Source organism: Mesocricetus auratus, unplaced genomic scaffold, assembly GCF_017639785.1.
Source record: "Mesocricetus auratus isolate SY011 unplaced genomic scaffold, BCM_Maur_2.0 Super-Scaffold_4256, whole genome shotgun sequence".
Lineage (NCBI taxonomy): Eukaryota > Metazoa > Chordata > Mammalia > Rodentia > Cricetidae > Mesocricetus > Mesocricetus auratus.
The window spans coordinates 88194575-88216357 of NW_024429182.1; the positions used below are offsets into that span (position 1 = coordinate 88194575).

Consider the following 21783-nt stretch of genomic DNA (forward strand, 5'->3'; position numbering starts at 1 on the left):
ATAGCTCAAGCTTGTTACTAACCAGCTCTTACAACTTAAATTAACCCATATTTCTTATCTAAGCTCTACCATGTGGCTCATGGATAGTTACCCCATTTTCTACACATCCTGCTTCCTCTGTGTCTGACTTGAGACTCATGATCTCCTCTCGCTCTGCCCTTATTCTTCCCAGCATTCCTCGTCCCTGAAAATTCTGCCTAGCTGTCAATCAACTTTTTATTAACAATGAGAGCAACACATTTTCACAGTCTATAGAAGAATTATTCCACAGCATATGTATCTTCTAAAGATCTGTTTCAGGGCTAAAGTATGTTCCTTAAGCCCGAAGAAAGAGCCATAGGAGAGAGTTGCCATACTTAACGGGAAGGGCTGTCATACGTGCAGTGCAGTGGTGTGGGAGGGGCAGGGTGTCTGTTGTCAGCCTTTGGTCACTAGGATATGGGGGAGGCCAGGCCTTTGGCCAGCACTCCAGGGAGCTGGAAGTCTAAAAACCATTGTATCAGATCTGAAAAGCCAAACCCATGGGGTTGGTGTGGGAGGCTGGGGTGGGATACTTGGGTGGAAGGCTGGGGTGGGAAGCTGCCCACCAACATGAGTGGTTGGTCATATTGCTTTGAAAAATTCTAGTTTTCTTCCCTCAAGGTTTGCTCAGAAAATGTGAATGAATGGGTGTCTGAAACTAAACAAAATGTCAACCTGCAGAGAAGACCCCAAACATTGGCCAGTTCATTTATTGGAAATGGGTAAGCCAAATTGGCCCCTGTAAGGACCAGAAGGATCACTGTGACATGTCTGTCACCCATCTGTGCCCTCTAGGATGATAGCGGTAACTTTAACTTTTATAAGGCAACATCCTAAAAGAGGGGGTTTCTTTCCCCAGTCCATAAGGGAAAACTAGTCTCTAGCCAAGGCCCAGGGTGTTGAAGTGAGTGGTGGGAAGCAGCAAGACAGGGAGACTGAGTCAGCATGTCCCCTCCTCTAGAGGGAGAGGCAGCCTCAGAACAGGGGTGCTGAGAACACCTCAGATTCATGAATGCCCTTTTTAAGATTCCCATTAGTCACTGATTCCCTCAGCCTCGGTCCTCAGGGGTGTGTGCTCTAATTGGATTGGAAAGGATTCTTTTCAGTACAACATTTGCTGAGGCTAATTACACCTTAAGGTTCAGAAATACACAGATGAGAGACAGAGTTTGGAAGGACACATAAGTTGTTAACCAAGTGGGGGACATCATCTTGAAAACAAATGGTTGTAACTATGTTGGCTAACTTTTCTGCAAAAAGATAGTAAATACATGTTTTTGTTTTGTTTGGGGGTTAGATAATGTGTGTGTCAGCTATTCAACTGTTCTTGTAGGGAAAAAACAATCGCATTACATAAATGAATGTGGACAGCTGTATTCGAATACACATTTACTTATTGAGACAATCATGGTTGCTGCACAGGGAATAATTTCTTGAACTCTGTTAGAGGAATGCTTGTAATAAATAATACGGGAATAACAATAACAAAACTACCATCCTGGTAGTTGCTTTGTGATAGATTCAATAGCAGGTACAGTATGTTTGGTTTATATATATTTACATATTCATTTTCATAGCAATTTAAGAGGACTTTGAGATTCAAGAGTCAAAGTCAAGAACTAAGATGAGCAAATGTAAAGTTGAAGTCTATGTTCACAACTAAATGACTCAAAATGCCATTAGCAAGCAGGGCAGAAGGCTAGAGAAGGAGCCTATCACAGGTCCCCAAGGGCAAATGTCTCCTCAGGTGTGGGAGCTCCCAGCTCTGAAAACCTGGGCAGACCTAATAAACCCTGCCAACACCAATGACTTCCTAGGGTCTGGGGTCTTTGGGCCCCAGCTTGCAAAGGGGGCCTGCTGGCCTGCCCTTCCTTCCCAGGGTGGCCCCCTGAAGGACCACAGAAGCATTGTCTCATCTGTCCCTGGCTGCTGCTCCCCCTTGTAATTCAGGTTTTTATAGAGGCAGGGAATGCCCCATGAGAATGGCTTAGCTTAGCCCTGGGACTGAACTTCATTCTGTTTACCTAACAGTTAAAACTTAGGTTGAGCCCTTGCAAGGATAATGAATGGTAGGGTGGCAGATGGAACAATGTGGATCTGGTTGTTAAAGACAAGGCCTTCTCCATGATGAATTGGTGAAGGTTCAGCCAGATAAACTGCCTCTGGGCCCATGTCAGTGACTTGGGTGGTGGTTATTGTTGAGGTTCATGCCCCAGTTACTCTGTTCTTTACAGTTCCAGAAGCCTCATCCTAGGATACTGAACAGAACCCTGGGCTTGGGAGTCAGACAACCCTCAGCTCAGACCTGTTTATGGTGCTTATCTAGCAGCCATGATACTTGGAACATTCTGGCTCATCCTGTTGAGTTTTAGTATATGTAGGCTGTTGTTAGAGCTAGGTAAGACTAAGGCTGATAAGTCAGGTAAAGCCTGTGTTGGGATAAATGTCAATACTCTCCTAACGATGCCTGGGAATGACTCCTATATCCTGGCTCCCCAGAGGGAAGTTCTCTGTGGTTCCTTCCTATCTGTGTTATGAAACAGCAAACCTGATTCTACTGTGCTATCTCCCCAGCTTATTTCTTCTGTTTCCTTTTGAGACAGGATCTTGCTATATAACCCTGATTAGCCTAGCAGTCATGATCTTCCTGCTTCAGTCTCCCAAGTGCTGGGATTACAAGCATGAGGAACCGTGCTAAGCTAGGAGACCCCGTGCTGGGTTAGGAGGTCTTCTTAATCCTGTAACTTCTGTGTGATTAGCATCCATAATGCATCTTTTTATGTTTTTGTTTTTAGAGACATTTTTTTCTCTGTGTAGCTTTGGAGCCTATCCTGGCACTCGCTCTGTAGACCAGGCTGGCCTCGAACTCAGAATCTGCCTGCCTCTGCCTCCCAAGTGCTAGAATTAAAGGCGTGCACCACAATGCCCGGCCCATAATGCATCTGATTTTTCTCATCTGTAAAATGGAGCCATAATACCCTGCCCAGAGCCTCTATCTGTCCTGGGGACATAGAATGTGATATGAAAATGAGTTTGATCACAAGAATCTGTACATCAAAAAGAGAGACTATGGGATACTGAGCAACTGCTGGACCAGTGCGACATTCCCACAGAAACTTCCAGAAAGTGAGTTGTTGGCCCTGGGTTTGGGCTGATGATATACATGTGCAGAAAACAGAAGCTACTACAAGGCCAGCAGAGGTAGCCACAGGTGCTTTCTCAGGTCAAGAAGACACAACATCCAGGAGAGGTCAGGGGAGGCTTTTGGGAGGGCACATCCTTTAAAGTCTTTCCGTGAAGCCCCAAGGCCTGGATCAGTGCCTGGTGCTTGGGATGGTGGCACCTGACAGGCCTTGTTGAGGGAATGGATGACTCAGACAGCCATTGCAGAAGGCATCTTTTTTTCCTGGCATTTTCAAACAGGGTCCTTCATATAGACCCCAATGGGCACTTCCCAGAATGAAACTTGGAAGGGAAATAAAAAAGAAAGGGACAAAGTGGGGGAAAAAGAGAAGCATGCTGGAAAATGGGCAGTTTGGAAGGATGAAGGGGGGGAAACTGGGCTGAAGTTTTGTTTTTGTCTGTTACCAAGTTTGGACGAAAAGGCTATTGCCACTGGTTTTCTGGATTGACATTTTTTCAGCTCTCATGTGGACAAAATGCCATTTCCCTAGCCCTCATCCCTGTCCTAAGTAATAGTTGCTTCAGGTGCAGATGTCCAAAGTCCATGGGATGCTGTTGTTGACGCTGGTCTAGACGCACCAGAGGCTTCAGAGGGTCTGTGTGTGCAGTGCAGCCAGAGCTGGGCTGGCAAACTGATATGAAACCTCTGGTCCTCTGCCTGTCACGAGGGACAAGTGTTCCCAAAGGCCTGCCTCATAGGAGTGGGTGATTCCGGGCACCAAGTGAGCAGAACTTGCAAGTATCCTTGAAGACCCCAAAGGCTGCCTGCCCTCTGTTGAGAAGGTGGTGGTCCCAGAAGTACCCGGGCAGTGGACCCTGGGCATTTGCCTCCTCTGAGAACACACCCCAGCTTCATGGGTGCTGTGGCTAGCTCCTTGGGGTGCTGGAGAGAGCAGCGGGAGATGTTACAGATCTTGCTGCAGGCTGAGGTTGAAGCACGGGTCCTGTTGCTAAGTCTGTCCTAAAAGTCAGTTTGCAAAGGACTCCTGGGTGGAGGCAAAGAGGAGGAGCCTGTGCTTTGAGAGGGTTCTGTGGATGGACTCTTCTGGAGGAAACTGCACATACTGTGGCAGAAAAACCATAAATGTGGTTGAATTAGTTACTTTTCTCACTGTGAGACCCAATTACCCCCCCCCCACCCACACACACACACTCCTGGCAGGACGCAACTTGAGGAGAAAGGCTTCTTTTGGCGCACATTGTAAGGCTACAGTTCATCGTGGCAGGGAAGGCAAAGCAACAGGAGTGAGAGGCAGCTGGTCATACCGTGTCACACTCAGAAAGTGGAGAGGGAGCCAGGAGTTGGGCTAGGCTACACAACCTCAAAGCCGGACCCCTGACACCCTCTTTCTCCAGTGATGTTTCCCTTCCCAGAGGCTCCACAACACTCTAAATGACGCCACTATCTGGTAAACAAGTGTTCAAACACATGAGCCAGTGGGGACAGTTCACATTCAAACTGGGTGGGGTTGACATGGCCACACCCCTGAATGTACAGTGGCCCAACTGGTATATGTTCCCATCTCTCCAGAAAGATGTAGCACAGGGCTGGGCTCTCCCCACCTTATGTGTGGGGCGGTCCAAGAGCCATGATGGGATCACCAGGAAAATCAGTCCTGAAGCGATCAGAGCTCCCAAAGTACCCTCAGACTCAGGACTTGTACTTCTAACATGTTTTGTGGACTGTGTGACAGCTTCCTTCCTTCACTCCTTCATTCACCATCTTCTCAAGGAACCCTCAGAGCTGAAGCGAGCTGGCCCTTGGCCCAGGCCCCACTGTACACGAGTCTGAAATGAAATGTAGCCGAGTGAGGAAGAGCACATGCGAGTGTGATGCCAGGAAAGGGAGTTACCGACATTTTTTCTTTTTGTCACAGCAGTCAAATGCCTGACAGACCGTAACCTGAGTAAGCGATGATTTCTTTTGTAGGTACAGTCCGCTATGCTGGAGGGCGGGGGTGGGGAGGCAGGAGTAAGGGAGTGGGAGAGCATGGTGGTGTTGCTGCTCAGGTTGTGGCAGGAGTGTGAGGCAAGGAACAGGAAGCGGAGACGAGAGGAAGCCAGCTGGGCCATAAGCCTCAAGGCCCACCCTCTAGTGACCCACTTCCTCCCGGCTGGGTCACACATCCCTAGTGGTCCACAGCCTTCCAAACAGCACACCAGTTGGGAACAAGTGTTTAAACATAGGAGCCTATGGTAAACATTTTTATGTTCAGACTGTCACAAAAGACTTAGATTGTCAGCATTATCCTTGTTTGAATTAAGGACACATGGCAAATGTCTGCATGTGCCCCTTACTTGAATACTTCTGTTGTTTATAGCCATGACAGTTGTTAGGAGTAGATAAGCTCTCTTTTCCAGCCGCAGACTGAAGCCAGAGAAGCTCACTGCTTTGTCAGGCTTACTGAGCTCACAGGCAGAGTGGGATGGAGCCAGGTTTAACTCCCACTAAGACCCCTATCACCCTTTCTGAGATGTGGTGTGTGGTTTACGTCACTGCTGGGCTGTGTTTGAAGCCATGACATTTCTAGGCCTAAAGTCATTGGCTTGAGAGATGCAAGACCTGGCCTTCCTGAAGGAATGAGGCCAATACAGGGCAATTACATCTAGGCCCATACATCAAGGAGCTACCCCAGGGACCACACAACCCTGAGAACAGAACTCTATGTGCACCTGATGAGGCACCACCAGCCTCTTGGAAGGACCGGACTCCTCCTTGCTCACTGGCCTTCCTGAGGTACTTGTGGCTGGCACTCCTGATGAGGCTGAATTAGATTAATTGGTATGTAAGGCTCAGAGGAGCATACTTGAGGGCATAAATCAGAGGCGGCAACTGGTAGCTGCAGTCTAATTCCCCAGAGACATGTGTTTGGTCCTTGTGGTATTTCTCTCTCTCTCTCTCTCCCTCTTTTTTTTTTTTTTGGTATTAGCTTTAACATTTCTAAATCAGGTGGTTTTATTTTTAGCACTAGAGTTTTGGCTTTTCTTGGAAACTGAAAGTGCTTGCCAACGAAAGACGGTATTTCTTCCTGACCCTGAAACTGAATAGTAGCCGCCCTAGTTAAGTGACAGTTGCACTCTCTGTCACCACAGACCCCATCAGTCGACGGAAACTCTGCCATTCATCTTACTTGCCTGACCCCAAAAGGAGATGTGTGTACTATCTCTTCATGGACCTTGTTTTCAGGAAGCTGCTTCTTATTTAAAACAATCCCCCTTACCTACAGATTACAGATGGGCTGTTGTTGATTCACTCAACAAACACTTGGAAAGCCGCTCTCCTGTGTTTGTCGCAGCACTGGATGGCACTGGGATATGAACATTCATATCTTTATAATGAATATTTATAAGGATATTTGTGAAGGTACGAAAGAGACAAGTTCTTGCTGTTGAGGCATTTTTATTCTAACTCATCTGAGGTCTATGAGTTCTCTGGGAGAAGTCACAGTGGAATCTGTGAGTGTGTCACCTGAAATACAAAGGGTTTCTGCAGGTGGAGCCAAGCAGAGGATCACAAACGGGGAGATCCAACCGGGTCACCTGCAGGGACAGATACATCATAGTCACTGGTGTACATCAGGGAGTACAATGTCAGAGAATGAAATACACGTGTGGAGACTGAGGTCAGAGGTCAGAGAAGATGCCAGCTTCTTTGCAGACTGGGGAGCAGGGAGAAGGGATTCTGGGGGGGGGCGCTTGAGGCAGCCCCAGAACCTATGGGTAAAGACACACTTCCTTCCCTTCAGCCTCCAGGAGGAAGACAACAAAACACTCACATTTTATCTATTTATTCTGAAATGTTGATATTTTTATGTGTGTAGGTATTTTGCCTGCAAGTATGTCTGTGCATTACTTGCATGCCTGGTGTCCTCAGAGGCCAGAAGAGGGTGTGAGATCTCCTATAACTGGAGTTACAGATAGTTGTGGGTGTTGGGAGTTGAACCTAGGTTTTCTGGAAAAGCAGCCAGTGCTCTTAATTGATGAGTCACTTTTCCAGCCCGTGCCCTACATGAAGAGTTTAGCTACTGAAATAGAACTTGACTTTCAACATCAGATTTGTTTTTGATTTTTCAAGACAAGGTTTCTCTGTCTAGCTTTGTAGATCAGGCTGACCTCAAACTCACAGAGATCCACCTGCCTCTGCCTCCAGAGTGGTGGAATTAAAGGTGTGCTTCACCACTGCCTGGCTTTCAACATTAGAATTTTAGGATAATAAATTTGTGTTGTTTTATGTCACTAAGTTAGTGGTGATTAGTAGGAAAAATACAGGAAAGGAATCACTTTTTTCTGGGGTAAAGAGGAGTAATGGTTTAAGAAGGAGGGTGTACTTGAATTGGGTTTTGAAGAGTGGATAGGAGTTTGTCAGGGATAGAAACAGCTCATGCATAGGGAGAAGATAAAAACATAGCAAGTATCCCCAGGGTGGCTATTTGTTGGACACTGTGGTCAGAACATAGTTTCTGTGGCACTCCAGGGAGACTTGTCTAAAGGCAGCTGGCAGGCTTATAGCCAGGGTGATAGCATTCTGTGTTTACCCGGCAAGGGTGGAAAGCCAGGCTTTCCTAGTTTGACAGTGTGCAGTAGATGCTAATAGCTAGCACTCTGGGAAAAGCAGTAACCCTCACAGGGGGCACTCACTCAGGCCTGTTTGCGGATTCTCCCATTACTGCTAAATGGATCTCACTAATGACATCGGAGATGAGGTGGACGGTTGCATGTCATTGGACAGTTTCCAGTACAGAAGTCCAGCAAGAGCACAGATCATAGTGAGACCTAGCTAGATTTCGAGAGAGTGACTGAGTATTGACATCCTTCAGTTTTAGCTAACTTATTAAGTTGTAAGTCTGTGTAACTTGATTTTGTGCATGTATCTGTACTGGTGTGTTTGTGTGTGTGTGTGTGTGTGTGTGCGTGTGCACCCTGGCATGTGCACTCATGTATATAGAGGCCAGAGATCAACCGCTAGTGTTGATCCTAGAGAAATGTTGTTTTGAGACAGGGCCTCTCAGAACTTGGGGATCTCTTAGGTCAGCCTGGAAAACTTCAGAGCTGGCCCTCGTGAGCCGGGTGAGCAGTCTCTGTATCCCACTGCAGAAGCTTGTCTAAACTCTATGTAGAAAAGACCTAGGGTGCCAGGCTCAGCCAGGGTTAATGGGTCTCAGATCCATCCACCTGGGAAGGCAGAGCCAATCCCGGAGCCTGAGAGAGGTCCTGATCCTTCATTTCCTCTGAGCATCCCTCGGGCCCTGCCCTTTATGGGGGCTCTTGGAACTTGGCATACCGTGTGGTCCTTGACTCCACAGATGACTCACATCACCCTGGAGTGAGTGACTCAAGGAAGTGTCCCTGGACAGCCAGGCATAAAGGGAACTGGGTAAGATTTATTTCTGCTTGGAGCTAAGTGGAAGGCTCAGACACTTCCCTGCCATTCCTGGTGCCTTTGAACTGTCTTGGATTGAGCAATCACACATATTTCCAAGAAGAAAAAAAAAACGTTTTCAAGCAGACTTATTGTTTAAAAGAAGAACTGCTGAAGTGAACAAGCTGGAAAGGAAACCTGGGGCGACGCTTTGGCTTATTTCCTGTCATGATGGGGGAGGGGAAGTTGGAGTAAGGAGGTCTAGCCCTGGCCTGAGCATTCTTCAAAGGCCAATGGATCTAGAGTTGAGATAATCAGGGAATGCCAAATGCCAAAGCCTCCTTGGAGCATGTGTACCCAGGAGTTTGTAAGCATCAGGGAAAGAGTGAACACAACATGCATGGGCATAGTTTGGAGATGACTGCAGCTCGACTGAACAAGTGGGTGGCAACTACGCAGCTGAGTCCTTCTCAAGGCAGCTCCAGGTCTGCCCCAATCCTGGGCTGTCACGGCCTCCAGAGCATGTCCACAGGCATGGTCTATTTTGACACACCAAGGAGCTACCTTGCTGGAGGTCTCCTCCCTAGAGTTCTGTCTGGGAAATAGGCTGCTCACCTCCCAAGAGAAGCAGGGAGCAGGTCCCTCTGGAACTCCCCAGCATCTCTGCTTTCCCCTCACCCTGTTGTACTGGGAAAGGAGGGTTGCCTTTACTTGAGATGGTATCTTCCCCCACCCCACCCCCGTATTTGTGTATTCACATTTAATCACAAAAACCACAATCAGAGTAGCTTGCCACAAGAGCTCACCTTGGGAGAACGACACAGAACAAGACTCAGAGAACTAAGGAAATTTGCTCAGACACACTGTGAATAATTCTGTTCTCAATTTGTACCACATACTGATAAATACCACTTGTTGTTACTTTTCTGTGGTTTTTATACAGCATTTATATACTCATCCCTCCTGTGTCCAGCTACAGCCTTCATACACTTAACATTCTTCCCTCCTGGGTCTGGCTGCAGGATAAATGCATGAAGTTCCTTGATTTAATGCTCAGTTTTCTTTTTGTGGAGCTGAGGATCAAAGCCAGAGTTTCATGCTGGCCAATCACTCTACCACCAAACTATATCCATATGCATTTCTGTATTTTCTATGTCAAGATAGGGTCTCACTAAGTTGTCCAGATTGGCCTTAAATTCACTCTGTTGCCCAGGTGGACTTGGAGCTATCTTTTTTTTTCTGCGCCCTTTCCATTCTGTCTGAAACTGACAAGGCACAACCAAGTCTCCTCCTCTTCTATCCCCCCTCTCTCTCCTCTCTCCTCTCTCTCTCTCTCTCTCCCTCTCCCTCTCCCTCTCTCTCTCTCTCTCTCTCTCTCTCTCTCTCTCTCTCTCTCTCTCTCTCTCTCTCTCTCTCTCACACTCCACAGGCATACATAAGAGGAGAAAGGCTTTGCGGGAGTGACTCAGTGGCTCTCATGTCTTGGGGAACTCTCCTGCTCCCTACACAGCCAACATGTCGGTGCCAGACTCTCCTAGTGTGGTCTGGCCCACTCTGAGCAGGGCTTGCTTGCTAGAAAGCCTCCAGGAGTGGCTGGTGTGACCAGAGAAAACGGGGTCCCAGGACTGTGTCCCAGACAAGGGTAGATCCTGGAATCTGGTGTGCTGGAGGTGTCTCCCGAGGGCACAGCCAGGCCACTGCCCCATGCTTTTGGCCACTGTAGATTACAGAAGTGGTGTTGAGGGAACAGTCCTAGGGAAATGCCTTCTGAGTGTTCATTTTCCCATTTCTATCTTCTCCCCATTCTCCCCAGCAGCCCAAATATGCTTTTAGGAGAGAGCCAGGGAGCCTGTTGTCAGATAGCTGGGGTGAGTGTTCACTCATGTGTCCATCTGTCCTGACAACCCAAGTGTGAGTGTGACCAGCCCCCGCAGCAGGCCCTGTTGTTTGTGCATGGGAGAGAGAGATAACTGGGCCTTTGAACCAGACAGACCTAGGACTAGTCATGGCACAGACCCATAGCTGCCATGGCATAGGCTGAGACCGACAACGGCACGGACCAGAATACCCCTAGCCCTGTGCCCTCTTCCTCAGCCCAGCAATGTTTGCTGAATGCCTTGCAGGCCACCCCCTGAAGCGGGTGGCTGTGTGGGAGTGTGGGCATTGCCAGGGGTTGTACTCCTCAGAGCTCCTGTCTTGTCTAATGCTCAGTTATCTACTGGTGCATACAGTCCTAGCCAGGCTGAGGCCCCTATTGTGATTCTGAGCCACTGGGATAAGCAACAAAATCTCAGGTTTTGGTGACTGAGGCTGGGAGAACTCAGATGCCTATCCAAAGTGGGCATGGGAAGTTCTAGAGAGCATGCTGTGTGTCTGCATATTCTAGGAATTTACTATTCTAACCCTTATACCAACCCTAAAAGGTAGGCACCATCACCTTCTTCTTCTTTGGTCTTTCGAGACAGGGTTTCTCTGTGTAGTTTTGTAGACCAGTCTGACCTTGCACTCAGAGATCCACCTGCCTCTGCCTCCCCAGGGCTGGTATTAAAGGTGTTTGCCACCACTGCCCCATCACCTTCTTTTTACAAATGAGGAAATGGAAGCCAAAGGTGACTAATTCAGCAGGGTAGAGCTACAAGAGGTGCAACTGGATCTGTTGAGCTCTTGGATTCTCTCAAAGTATGCACAAGGTCGATCTGGTGCATTCTGGGTGCAGGACACAGGTCTGCAGTTGGCCAGGCTACAGAGACGCTGCCCAGTACCTCAGGCTCATTGTGGTCATCTGAGGACATTCTGCAAGGCCACTCAGGGTGAGGACAAGAAAGAGGGTCCTTCCTCTCCAGCGAGCGAGACCACTAGTAGAAAGGAGACTAGAAGCTCCGCTCTCACACTGGCTGGCCTTCTGCCCTCGGCCAACCTCACACTCATACCATGTTTCCTGATGCTGTCCTTCCTCGACGTGGCCTTGGTTAAATCCCTGCCCTTCTCTCAGCCTCAACACCCCATCTACAAGAGTGGGAACAGGGGAAGCAGCCTCCTGCCCCTGTGGATTTGTAGAGGGGTTGAGAGAGATGCATGTTTAGTTACTCCAAGCAGTCTCCTGCCTCAGCCCTTTGCTCAGAGAGAGGCTAGGCTGGATATTAATAGCAGCCTAATCATACTCACATTCTTTGGGTGCTAAATGAAGGCAAAAATCCTAAGCTGTGAGAACAAACCCTCCCTTCTGAGACTGAGTCACCCCACCCCAGTGAGGTCCATGAGGATGGCTTAACCCCTTGTTTTCCATAAGGGCCTCTTGGCTCTTCCCCTGAAGGCTAGATTAGCAGAGTCAGTGAGAGCCACACAACATGCAGGCCATGCTCCTGGGACACTGTGGCTTCAACTGAGGGGTTTGATCTTTTCTGGGCATGTCACAAGGCTCTGAGAGAGGCCAACAGGCTTGGCTCCCAAAGGGCCCTACACAGGCAGATATACTGGGCATGCCTACCATTGCAATTCCTTCAGACCTCTGTCATCTGCCAAATGGAACTAATTGTATTACCAGTGTTAAGGCTTCCATTACCACCTCTCAGGGGGCTGAGAGCACTAAGGGTATTTATGTAAAGACTATTCATGTCTTCTCTCTGACTCCTGAAGACAGCCTGGTGCTTGCTGAGGCACAGCGAGCCATTGGGACCTACCAGGTGGGCCGAGTTTCCTTCGTCTACCCTAGATACTTAAGTTCCCCAGGACAATGAGCACAGGAAGCCCCTGATGACTGCTGGGAATAGAATAAAGGTATGTGTCCTCTATTGCCAGAGACCTCCTGCCTTCCTACCCTCCTGCCTGCCCTCTGGTAGCCCACAAGGTTCTTATGGGACAGAGTCTACGCTTTTGGCCTAAGTGTAAGGCTTCTTGGCACGAACGATTCAATGAACAAGTCTCTGCACAGTTGTGTACTGGACAAGTAAGAAGTAAGGCCAACGAAGGGGCTGCTGCACCCCCTCCCCTATTATGAACGAACCTGTTGCCACAGCACACAAGAAACATGAAACCTCAAGCTGCAGGCCTTCTCTGGGCAGGTACACATGTGTCACAGCTCATGTCTGGAGGTCAGAGGACAACCTTGGATGTCAGCTTAGTCTTCCACCTTATTTGCTGCAGGATCACTTGCTTATGCTACATACAGCAGGTGAGGTGGCCTACCAGCTTCTTGAACTTTCCTGTCTTCTCCTCCTGTCTTTCCCTATGAGCAATGGGATTGCAGATGCCTGCTGTCATGTTCAGTTTTATGTGGGTGCTGGAGATTTAAACTCAGGTCCTCACACTTGTGTGGCAAGCACTTGACACACTGAGGAATCTCCCTAAGCTGGGCTCCTTCCTTTACCCTCAAAAGACACTTGGCCTGACAACCAAAGATTCAGTGTTCCCTCCTTTCCATGCCTCTGGGAGTTTATACCTCATTCTTCTTGCTGAAGAGGGGCTTGCACAAGGCTCTTTGGCTGTGCCCTGGGTAAGAGAGAAGATGATACCTTTGGACTAAGCCTTGCCAGCTACATGGCCTTGCTGATCACCTCTGAGTGTTGGTGCTTTACTATATTAAATGAAAATAGTAAAACATACAGCAGAAGGTTGGGGGTAGCTCAGTGGCAGAATACTTGCTTAGCATGCTCAAGGTCCTGGGTTCAAATCTCAGTACTATGCAAAAACAAAACTTAAAAAACAAAACTAAATAGACATGCACCCTCTCTCATTGAGGTTAAGCATGAAGATAGCACTTGACCATACACAGTAGTGTGGGATAGCCAGTAGGGAAACTGCTTTATTTCATGAAGTAGGTCAACTATCTTAGGGTGGTTTGCAGATGGATATATAGCCCCTTCACTTATACATGGTTATCATAGCAGAGGCTCTTGGGTAGTTTGCCTTAGGTACAAACAAACTGTCTGGTTTGTTTCTCCTCTCCATGCCTCAGTTTTCTTTCCTGTAAAATGGGCCAGGATCTGTTTAACTGTTGGTAAGAGTCCAAAGAGATGATTGGTTCTTGGAATGCCTCATTTAACTTGACCTGGCTGGAGAAGCATCAGGAAATATTTGGAAGTGGATTGAAAAGGAGGCGGGGAGACAAACATGACTCAGTGTTCTCTCCTTTTATGGGCTGGCACTCAGACCATGGCTTCCTGGAGGCTGTATTCCAAACTGTGCCCTGATGAATGTGAGGCCTACATGCCCAAAAGCCCCCACAGACCCCCCAGATATCACCCTGCCGGCTGGACTGGTTTTTACCTTGCTATTTTAAGCAGTGAATTTATAATAATGGGTGGGAAAGCACATGGAGCCTGAGCAGCATGGGAATGACCTGCAGCAGGGCCGCAGAGGCTCCCCAGGAGCTGCACAGACTCCATCTTGTTCAGCCATGGAACTGCAGCCACCCTCCATCCTGCTGCAGCCAGCATCTCCAAGTCTGTCTGACCTGGTTCATGAGGCTTTGTTTCTGCCCCGGGGGCTGGCAGAGGTCTGTCTCTAAGAGAGGACTGTTAGAAATGGGATATTTCTGGAATGGCTTTATAATCCTAGGATCTCAGAATGAACCCTAGGCTGGGAGCATCCTAGTAGCTGGTTGTGACTAGATAGAGTCTGGGACTTCTTGAGTTGGAAAAGGCCACTGCCAAGCTTGGAATTCCCACGACCCTTGAGCCAGTCAGTATTGAAAGTCCCCCAGGCACAGGAAACTCTTGACCTTGGTGAGCATTATCCTCCATCTTTAGCTGGCTCCAGACTCTAGGAAAGGTTCCTCTGCCTTTTAACTTGGCTGTTGAGTCCTTGGCCATACACCTGTCATCTGGAGACCCCAGGGTCACATGACTACCTTTTAGATATCTGAGAAGAGATCGATTTCCCTTATAGCTTTTCTGGCCCAGGCTGAAGTCTTGAGTTCTTAAATACAAATTCTTGTCCTCCTGGAATCTTCTCTCTTCTGTTTGTCTGAATCTTTGTTTTACAGTACACAATATGTTTTGTGTAGATTAAGACACAAACGGAAAGTGGAATGACTGTCCCCCATACTTTGGAAACTGTTCCTATTGAGATAGGTTGAACTTGCAGGGGTGAGGCCATGATGTTCCCTGGGAAGGGTGAGCCAACTATTCCCATAACAACACAGTCCCCTCAGCACTACTGATGCCATTGCTGATGATCCTGGTGTCTAAGTAAAGATGATAAAGTTATCCAGAGAGCTCACTTTTTGGGGAATCCGATGTTTACTTCTTCATCTAGTCATCTCTGAGGACGGAAGACACAGCGGTCCTGGACCCACGGCTTTTAGACTCTAAAGTCAAGATAAAGCTGTTTGGAGGCCAGCACAGCATGGCTTCTTCCCTGCCAGCTCATCTACCCTGCTCAGCCCCAGGCTATTCTGCAAATAGATAAGTTCCATTCGCATTTCTGTGTTATGGCTCAGCTCAAACAGCCCTTGTGACATAGAGCCATCACTAAACCAGTTCCGTTCCCAGTCTGCATAGTTAGGGGCTCTTTCTTATCATTCTTCATTTTGAAGTGTTTATGACAATCACGGTTTTCAGTTGCCTACCAACACTGGACTCAAGACCCCAAAACTATATACTCCTTTCTCTTTGCGTCGCAACACAGGTCACAGGCCTAGCATAAAAAGTTTGTTTGTGAAGAAAGAATGAATGCTTCATGCAGACATGGTGGCACATGCCTGGAATCCTAGCACTTGGGATGTGGAGAAAAGAGAACCAGCCAGCCTCAGCTATACAATGAGTTCAAAGTCAACCTAGTTTCGGCTGTCTTAAACCATTTTAAAAAAGAGATTCAGTGCATGTGTAGATGGACTTTTCTTTTTGGGCCTCCAGCTCACAAAAAATGACACAGACTTATTACTAATTATGAAAGCTTGGCCTTAGCTTAGGCTTGTTTCTGACTAGCTTTTATAGCTTAAATTAACCCATATTTTTAAAACTATGTTCTTCCACATACTCGTTAACTCATCTCTTTTCTGCCTATCCTGGTTCTTCTGCATCTGGCTGGCCACTCCACTTTTTCTGTCCAGAAGTGCTTCTTGTCTAGCTATTGGCCATTTACCTTTTTATTAAACCAATCACAGTGACACATTTTCACACAGTGTAAAGGAATATTCCACAACATGAATGGCCTAGTTGAGATGAGATTTCCAAGATGACCAGCAGGGGTCACCCCAAATGCCTCAATGCTGAATGGGCCTATTGGGGTAAAAAACAAAAGTTAAGACAGTGCCCCCTTTGACAGCTCCAGGACTAAATGTGTCCAATTCTTTAAATACAAATGTGGTTCAACTTCTTTAAACCACCATTTTTCTCTACCCTGTTGTGTTTTATGTTTTTATTTTAGAAACACTCTTATTTACATATCCATCCCCCCATTCCCTTGCCCTCTCATCCTCCCATGCCCCCCCACCAGCCTCCCAACCTACCCCCCACCCACTCCCCAGGGATAGTAAGACCCTCCACGGGGATCATCATTTGGGAGAGAGTCCAGGCCCTCCTCCATGTATCCGGGCTGCAGTAGTATCCCTCCTTAGGGAATGGGCTCCCAAAGTCCATTTGTGCTCTAGGGATAAACTCTGACTCCAGTGTTAGAGATCCCATAGACTGCCTAGGCCTCCTAGCTGGCACCCACATTCAGAGGGCTTGGTTCAGTCCAATGCTGGTTCCCTAGCTCTCACTAGGTCAGTAAACCACCATTTTTGATGGATCTTTTGAATATTCATAATAAATCAGACACCTTCCATGCCTTGGAGAGCTGGGCCCAGAGGATGATGCCAGGTATCAGCCTGGTTTGCAGTGCTCTGGTTTAGGGAACTTTCCAGGCCGTCTCTGTGGGACAGGAAGGATATCTTTTGTCATGGGAAGCAGCAGAGCTTTCTGGCTTTTCAGAAAGGCTCTAGTCAGCAGCCACTTATCTAGAGAGTATGATACAGAGTTACTCAGTGAAATGGCATTGTCTTCTGTTCTCCCTATGGGTAGGAGGTGGACCACAGGAAAGGATGTGGGTTGTAATGGGAAGAGGCATGGACACCAATCAAGAAGCCCTGGGTGCAAACACTTAGTTTTCTGTGTGACTCAGGACAAGTGGCTCCCACCCTGAGAGGCTCTTCCCTCACCTACAGAATGGGACTATTGATGCCTACCGTTGTCCAAGGCCGTCTCGAGGAGTCAGTTTGCTAATGGTAGTCATGTAGCCACCAGAAGCTCAGTAGATGGCATACAGATGGTATCTGATCTCAGTGACATATCCTCCCTCAGCTGTAGCTTTGAGGAGATGAAATGTTCCTCTTCTGGAATAGATGTGTTTACTGTAAGGACCAAATTAGATGCAAAAGGTCACTCCTGCCTGTGTAAACAAAGCCAGAGAGCAGGAGGCAATGCAACTCCCAATGCCTGCTCCCAGCCTCGCCTCGACTGACCTCTGGTGTTGATGTAAAACCAAGCAGCCGATCTGTGGCTCTTGGATCCTGGAAATGGAGCCTAGCTTGGGACAGGGATGGGAAGGATCTTGACTTGTCCTTTTGGCATCTCCCCAGCCTGCAGAGCCCAAGCCTCTTGGAGCGTCTTTGGGGTTGACACAGCAGAGGTTCCGGGCACACACAGCCACTCCAGCCAGGAGGCTGCCATGCCCCACATTCCTGAGGATGAGGAGCCCCCTGGAGAGCCACAGGCAGCCCAGACCCAAGTAAGTGCCCCTTCCTGCCCATGGTTAGCCTGGCTGGGGGCCAAGCTAAGCATGCTGGGCTGAGGCCACCACTTTAAAGCTGGTCACAGAGTGCTCCAACAGCGTTGCAGGCTGCAGTGGGTGTCGGGGAAGGTGTGTGGCTTTCACTCTGGAGAACATGCTACCCTGAGTTCACTTAAGTGGCCAGGGTCCCAAGAATCCTGAGTGTGGCACTATCTAAACAGCATATGACAAAGGCTTCATGAGATTTCAAACCACCGTGGCCCAGAATGCTCCCTTCTACGCTTGAGAAAGATATAGAAAAGACAGGGTAGTGGACATAGCCAAAGGCCACTTGGAAATAATCTGCTTCAAATGAATATCAAAAGTTCATAGTAAAGGGTAGGAAAGGGTTTCAGTACAAGTTGATAATAGAATAGAAAATGATTTTTAAAATGTTTATTATGAGTATTTTCATTAAGGCAGGCATGGTGACTTATCCCTGTTGTCCCAGCCTCCAGGAAACTGAGGTAGTCACTATGAGTTCCAGACTAGCTTAGGCTACAGACTGAGACCCTATCTCAGAAAAACAAAACAAAACAAAAACCCAGACATAACAAAAGCAATGGCAATATCAAAGAAGGTATCACCCAAGTTTTATTTTGCAAATGAAGTTAAGAAAAGCTATTTTTAGCTATATATAATCATAAAGTATCAGTTAAATGTTAATTTTCAAATTGAACAAAGAATCAACTGTCTTGGTGTTGATAAGTAATTATTTGTTTTCTTTTTAAATTTTTGTATATGTAGTGTATGCACATGTTTTCATGTACGTGGAAGCCAGAGGCTGATGTTGAGTGTCTTCTATTATTTTCTACTTTATTTTTTTTGAGGCAGAGTCTCTCCCTGAACCTGGAGGTCATTAATTCAATAAAACTGGCTAAGCAGAAAACGCTATCTGTTTCCCATGCTACCCCTAGTCTTTTTTTTTTTTAAAACGTGGGTGCTAGAGATACAAACTCAAATTCTCATGCTTGTATGGTAGGGACTTTCTGATTGGGCCATCTCCACAGGCTCTGCTTATTTTTTTCTATCAATCAAACAATGTGTTCACATAATACTACATTCCTCATACTTTATTTTATTTTATAGCAACTCCATCAGAAGAATGTTTAAAATGTGAGGCCATGCATTTCCCCAAAACACTGAAGCCATTCCCTTCTAAAGAACCTATCTTACCCATAGTACTCATTTTTTCTTTATCTGGTCACTTGCCCCGCTCCATCTGATCCTCCTAGATTCAGGCCTTGCTTATGAAGGTCACCATCACCATTTTCTTTGACTTGAACATCACCGTTGGTTTGCACTGAACTTGTGCTATGCTCTTGTATCTGACTATGGCCCATACTAATCGGAGCCAGACAACACAGGCTTAATAAGTGAGAGAAGAGTATGTGAGTGAGCATCATTTTTCCAGATGGACAGATTCCTAGTGAATATTTTCATGTTGTGATGACATTTGTTTTCTTACATGTTATAACCGTGGGAACTAAGATAGCAAATGCTTAGAAATGAATAGTCCCTTGTATCTCCACTTCCCAAGCCCATGAGTTTGAGATGAGAACTTGGCAGCTTAGGGGTCTAAAAAAGAAAATAGTGAGCCAAGTTCACATTTCTTTGTCTGCAGACCATAGCTCAAGGTTCTAGGGAATGCTCCACACCCTACTATGGCATCTAGGACCATAGTAGGCACTGTTCACCAGCCACCCTCAAGGTGGCTGAGGTCTGGGAGCTTGGGGAGAATGAAAACTGAGTGACCACGGAAGGCAAACACTGGTGAGTGAATTCAAGTGTGACTTCTCCCCATCCTCCACTAGTTTTCTTCACTCCTGTACTTCTCTCATAGTGGTCATCTCTGGCCCCCACTTCACTAACCATGGTAACATACTGAACTCACATTCACCTGGATCCCAAATGTTGGCAGTTTCCCCAAACAGTTAACCCAAGAATAAGTGTGGCAGTCTCTGTGGCCCCACAGCCAACAGAGTAACTAACAGTCTGTGGGAGGCAAGAAGGTAGTTTGGTGCAACATGACCAAGTAGCTGGTGTTGGCTCAAACTTTGGAAGTCTGACCCTGAGTAGTTTAGTTTTCTTAGGCATGTTTAAACACAGAATAATTTGGCAAAAACTTTCCTGGTGATAATTAACTCAGTCTCATGTGCAAAATAAAGTACAAATTAAGCTAAAGATCAGACATGACTACATCAAAACTTTGTAAAACACCACCCATAAAAATGGGTTCTATAGATTAAGACAAACAAGCTTACAATAAGGGTCTAGGGGAGATTCTGATGTGGTCTCAGCCACACATATAGCACAAAGGTCACCAGCCTATTAACCACCTACTCTCCCAGCCTTTTGTTTGGATAATAGGTTATGCATCTCTTCCTTCGAAGGAACAACCTTGTGTATTTATCATTCCAGGTCCCCCTAGTGCTTGTCTATGAGCATCCTACAAATAAAAGCACCCCAATGCAAGTATAATAAAAGATCAGCAAAGATACAGTTTCTTCCCTTGTAAAGCCAGAGTCCCATGCTTCCTACATCTGTAGCTCTCAGTGTTTAAGAGAGGGTGCTGCTCTTGTAGAGGACCTGAGTTCAGTTCTCAGTACCCACCCACAACTGCCTGCAGGAGTCCTGCCCCCCCACAAACACATGTAAATCTTTTTTAAAAAGTGGTTTAAAACCTTATCCTCACAAGACAGCAAAAGCTACTCTCCTTCTTGTGGCTGTCAGCTGCTTGTAGGTCCAGCTACATGAGGGCCAGGGTCTAGGTGAAGGTGAGCTTCTTAGTGACACAGTATGGGAGGAATCCATGAGTTAGCTGTAGAGACAAGGGTTAAAAACCTTGATTGGCCAGTGGGAGTTAAATGCCAGTTCCCCCAAGCTAGCCCTCCTGTGACCTGGAGCCGGAATAATGGGGTGGTGGTCTCTGAGACTTTCCACCAGCCTTGGTTCTGACTCTGGGCTTGTAGGAATCTGGGGCTATCCTGAAGATGTCTGCAAGTTCCAGTGGCTGAGGCAGGGCCAGCACCTGGAATAGGATGGTGAGGGACTCAAGCCACCTAGGATCCAGGAGGTCCAGGTCCTCAGAGAAGACAGAGAACAAGGTTTAAAACTATGACCTCTGTGGTCAGACCCCATGGGCTCTGCATCCCAGCTCCTCCACATCTTCATCCAGAGGCCTGGGAGCCCATTAGATTTTTCATCCCTATGGTTCCCAACAAGTATAGCTGTTGCCACTTCCGTTCCGCCTGGTTAGCTCAGTCCTGTGGCAGTTTAGATCCTTAAACAGAGGTTCAAGGTCCACATGAGAGTCAACATTCTTTTACTTTCAGGTCTGACTACCAGGCTCTGGGCCACTCTGAGTTCTCCAGAAGCCAGATATGCATGGTTTATAAGCAGTTTCTGCCCACACTGAGTGCCTGACACAGCGCAGCCTCAGGGGAGGTTCAGATATCCCAAGCTAGCTGGGGCCTCCAGGGGCAGAAGCCTGGCTCCCAGGGAGCACAAAAGCCAGGCAGGCAGGAAAGCGAGGCTGCCCAGGGTTCAGCCGGAAGCCAGTCTGTGTGAATTCCCACTCTGCAAAGCAGGAAGGAGCAGAGCTTCCCTTGGAGCTTATAGCTCCCCGGGGTCCAGTCCTAGTTTTGAATACTCAGGTCTCAACCCTCCATTTCCCACCACTAGCCTGAATCCTCACAACAAAAACACTGAAGTTGGAGGACTAAATTGTCCTCTGCCCTGAAACTGTTAATTGGAAGCTGTAAACAATCCCTACAGTGAAGCAAAGGCTTCCAGCAATGACTCTGCAGTGTGTTCTCAGCAGTTTGCATTCTGTGGGGCCCAGGCGCAGGGATTCTGACTGAATTGAAGCTGTCAGGACACCTGCCTGGGACGTTTAGGGACCACAGAATGACAGATTGTCAGCTGGAAGGATCCTAGATCACATATGTCTCAGTTTGCTTTCTGTTGCTGGGATAAACACCATGACCAAAGTAACTTGGTGAGGGAAGGCTTTATTTTATCGTATACTTCCAAGTATCAGCTCATTACTGAAGGAAGTCAGGGCAGGAACCTAGAGCAGAAAGTGCAGAGGAAAGCTGGCCCATCTCTTCTTCACTGTGTAGCCGCAGATTCAATGTGGTCAAGTCTTCTCTGATCCCCTGAACTGTGACCAGAAGCCATTTAAGAAGCTGACTCATTGGGATGGCATGGCATCCTCGAGGTGCCTAACACACTTGGGGCACAGGGGCTCATGTCAGTAAAAGCCCGAGTTCTACTTGTCCAAGTCTCCGCCCCTTCCAACCTTGGGTGTTTCTAGAAGCCTCCAGGAGCAGGTCCTGTAGCTCATACACAGACCATCTGCCTTCCTATTGTCAACTTTGACATTCCCTCCTCCTCCTCTCTCTTCCACCTCCCTAACACAAAGCCACTCAATAATAATAGCCAGGTAGGCACCAGACACTATGCAA

At 47.4% G+C, this 21783-nt stretch overlaps 1 protein-coding gene across 1 annotated transcript in view; it reads left to right on the forward strand.

Annotated features, from left to right (window-relative positions):
• Irag1 (inositol 1,4,5-triphosphate receptor associated 1) overlaps positions 1–21783 on the forward strand; it is a 104703-nt gene that overhangs the window by 19193 nt on the left and 63727 nt on the right. The window contains 1 exon segment of the mRNA XM_040756317.1: positions 17124–17272. Coding sequence (XP_040612251.1) covers positions 17213–17272 — 60 coding nt within the window. The 5' untranslated portion in view covers positions 17124–17212.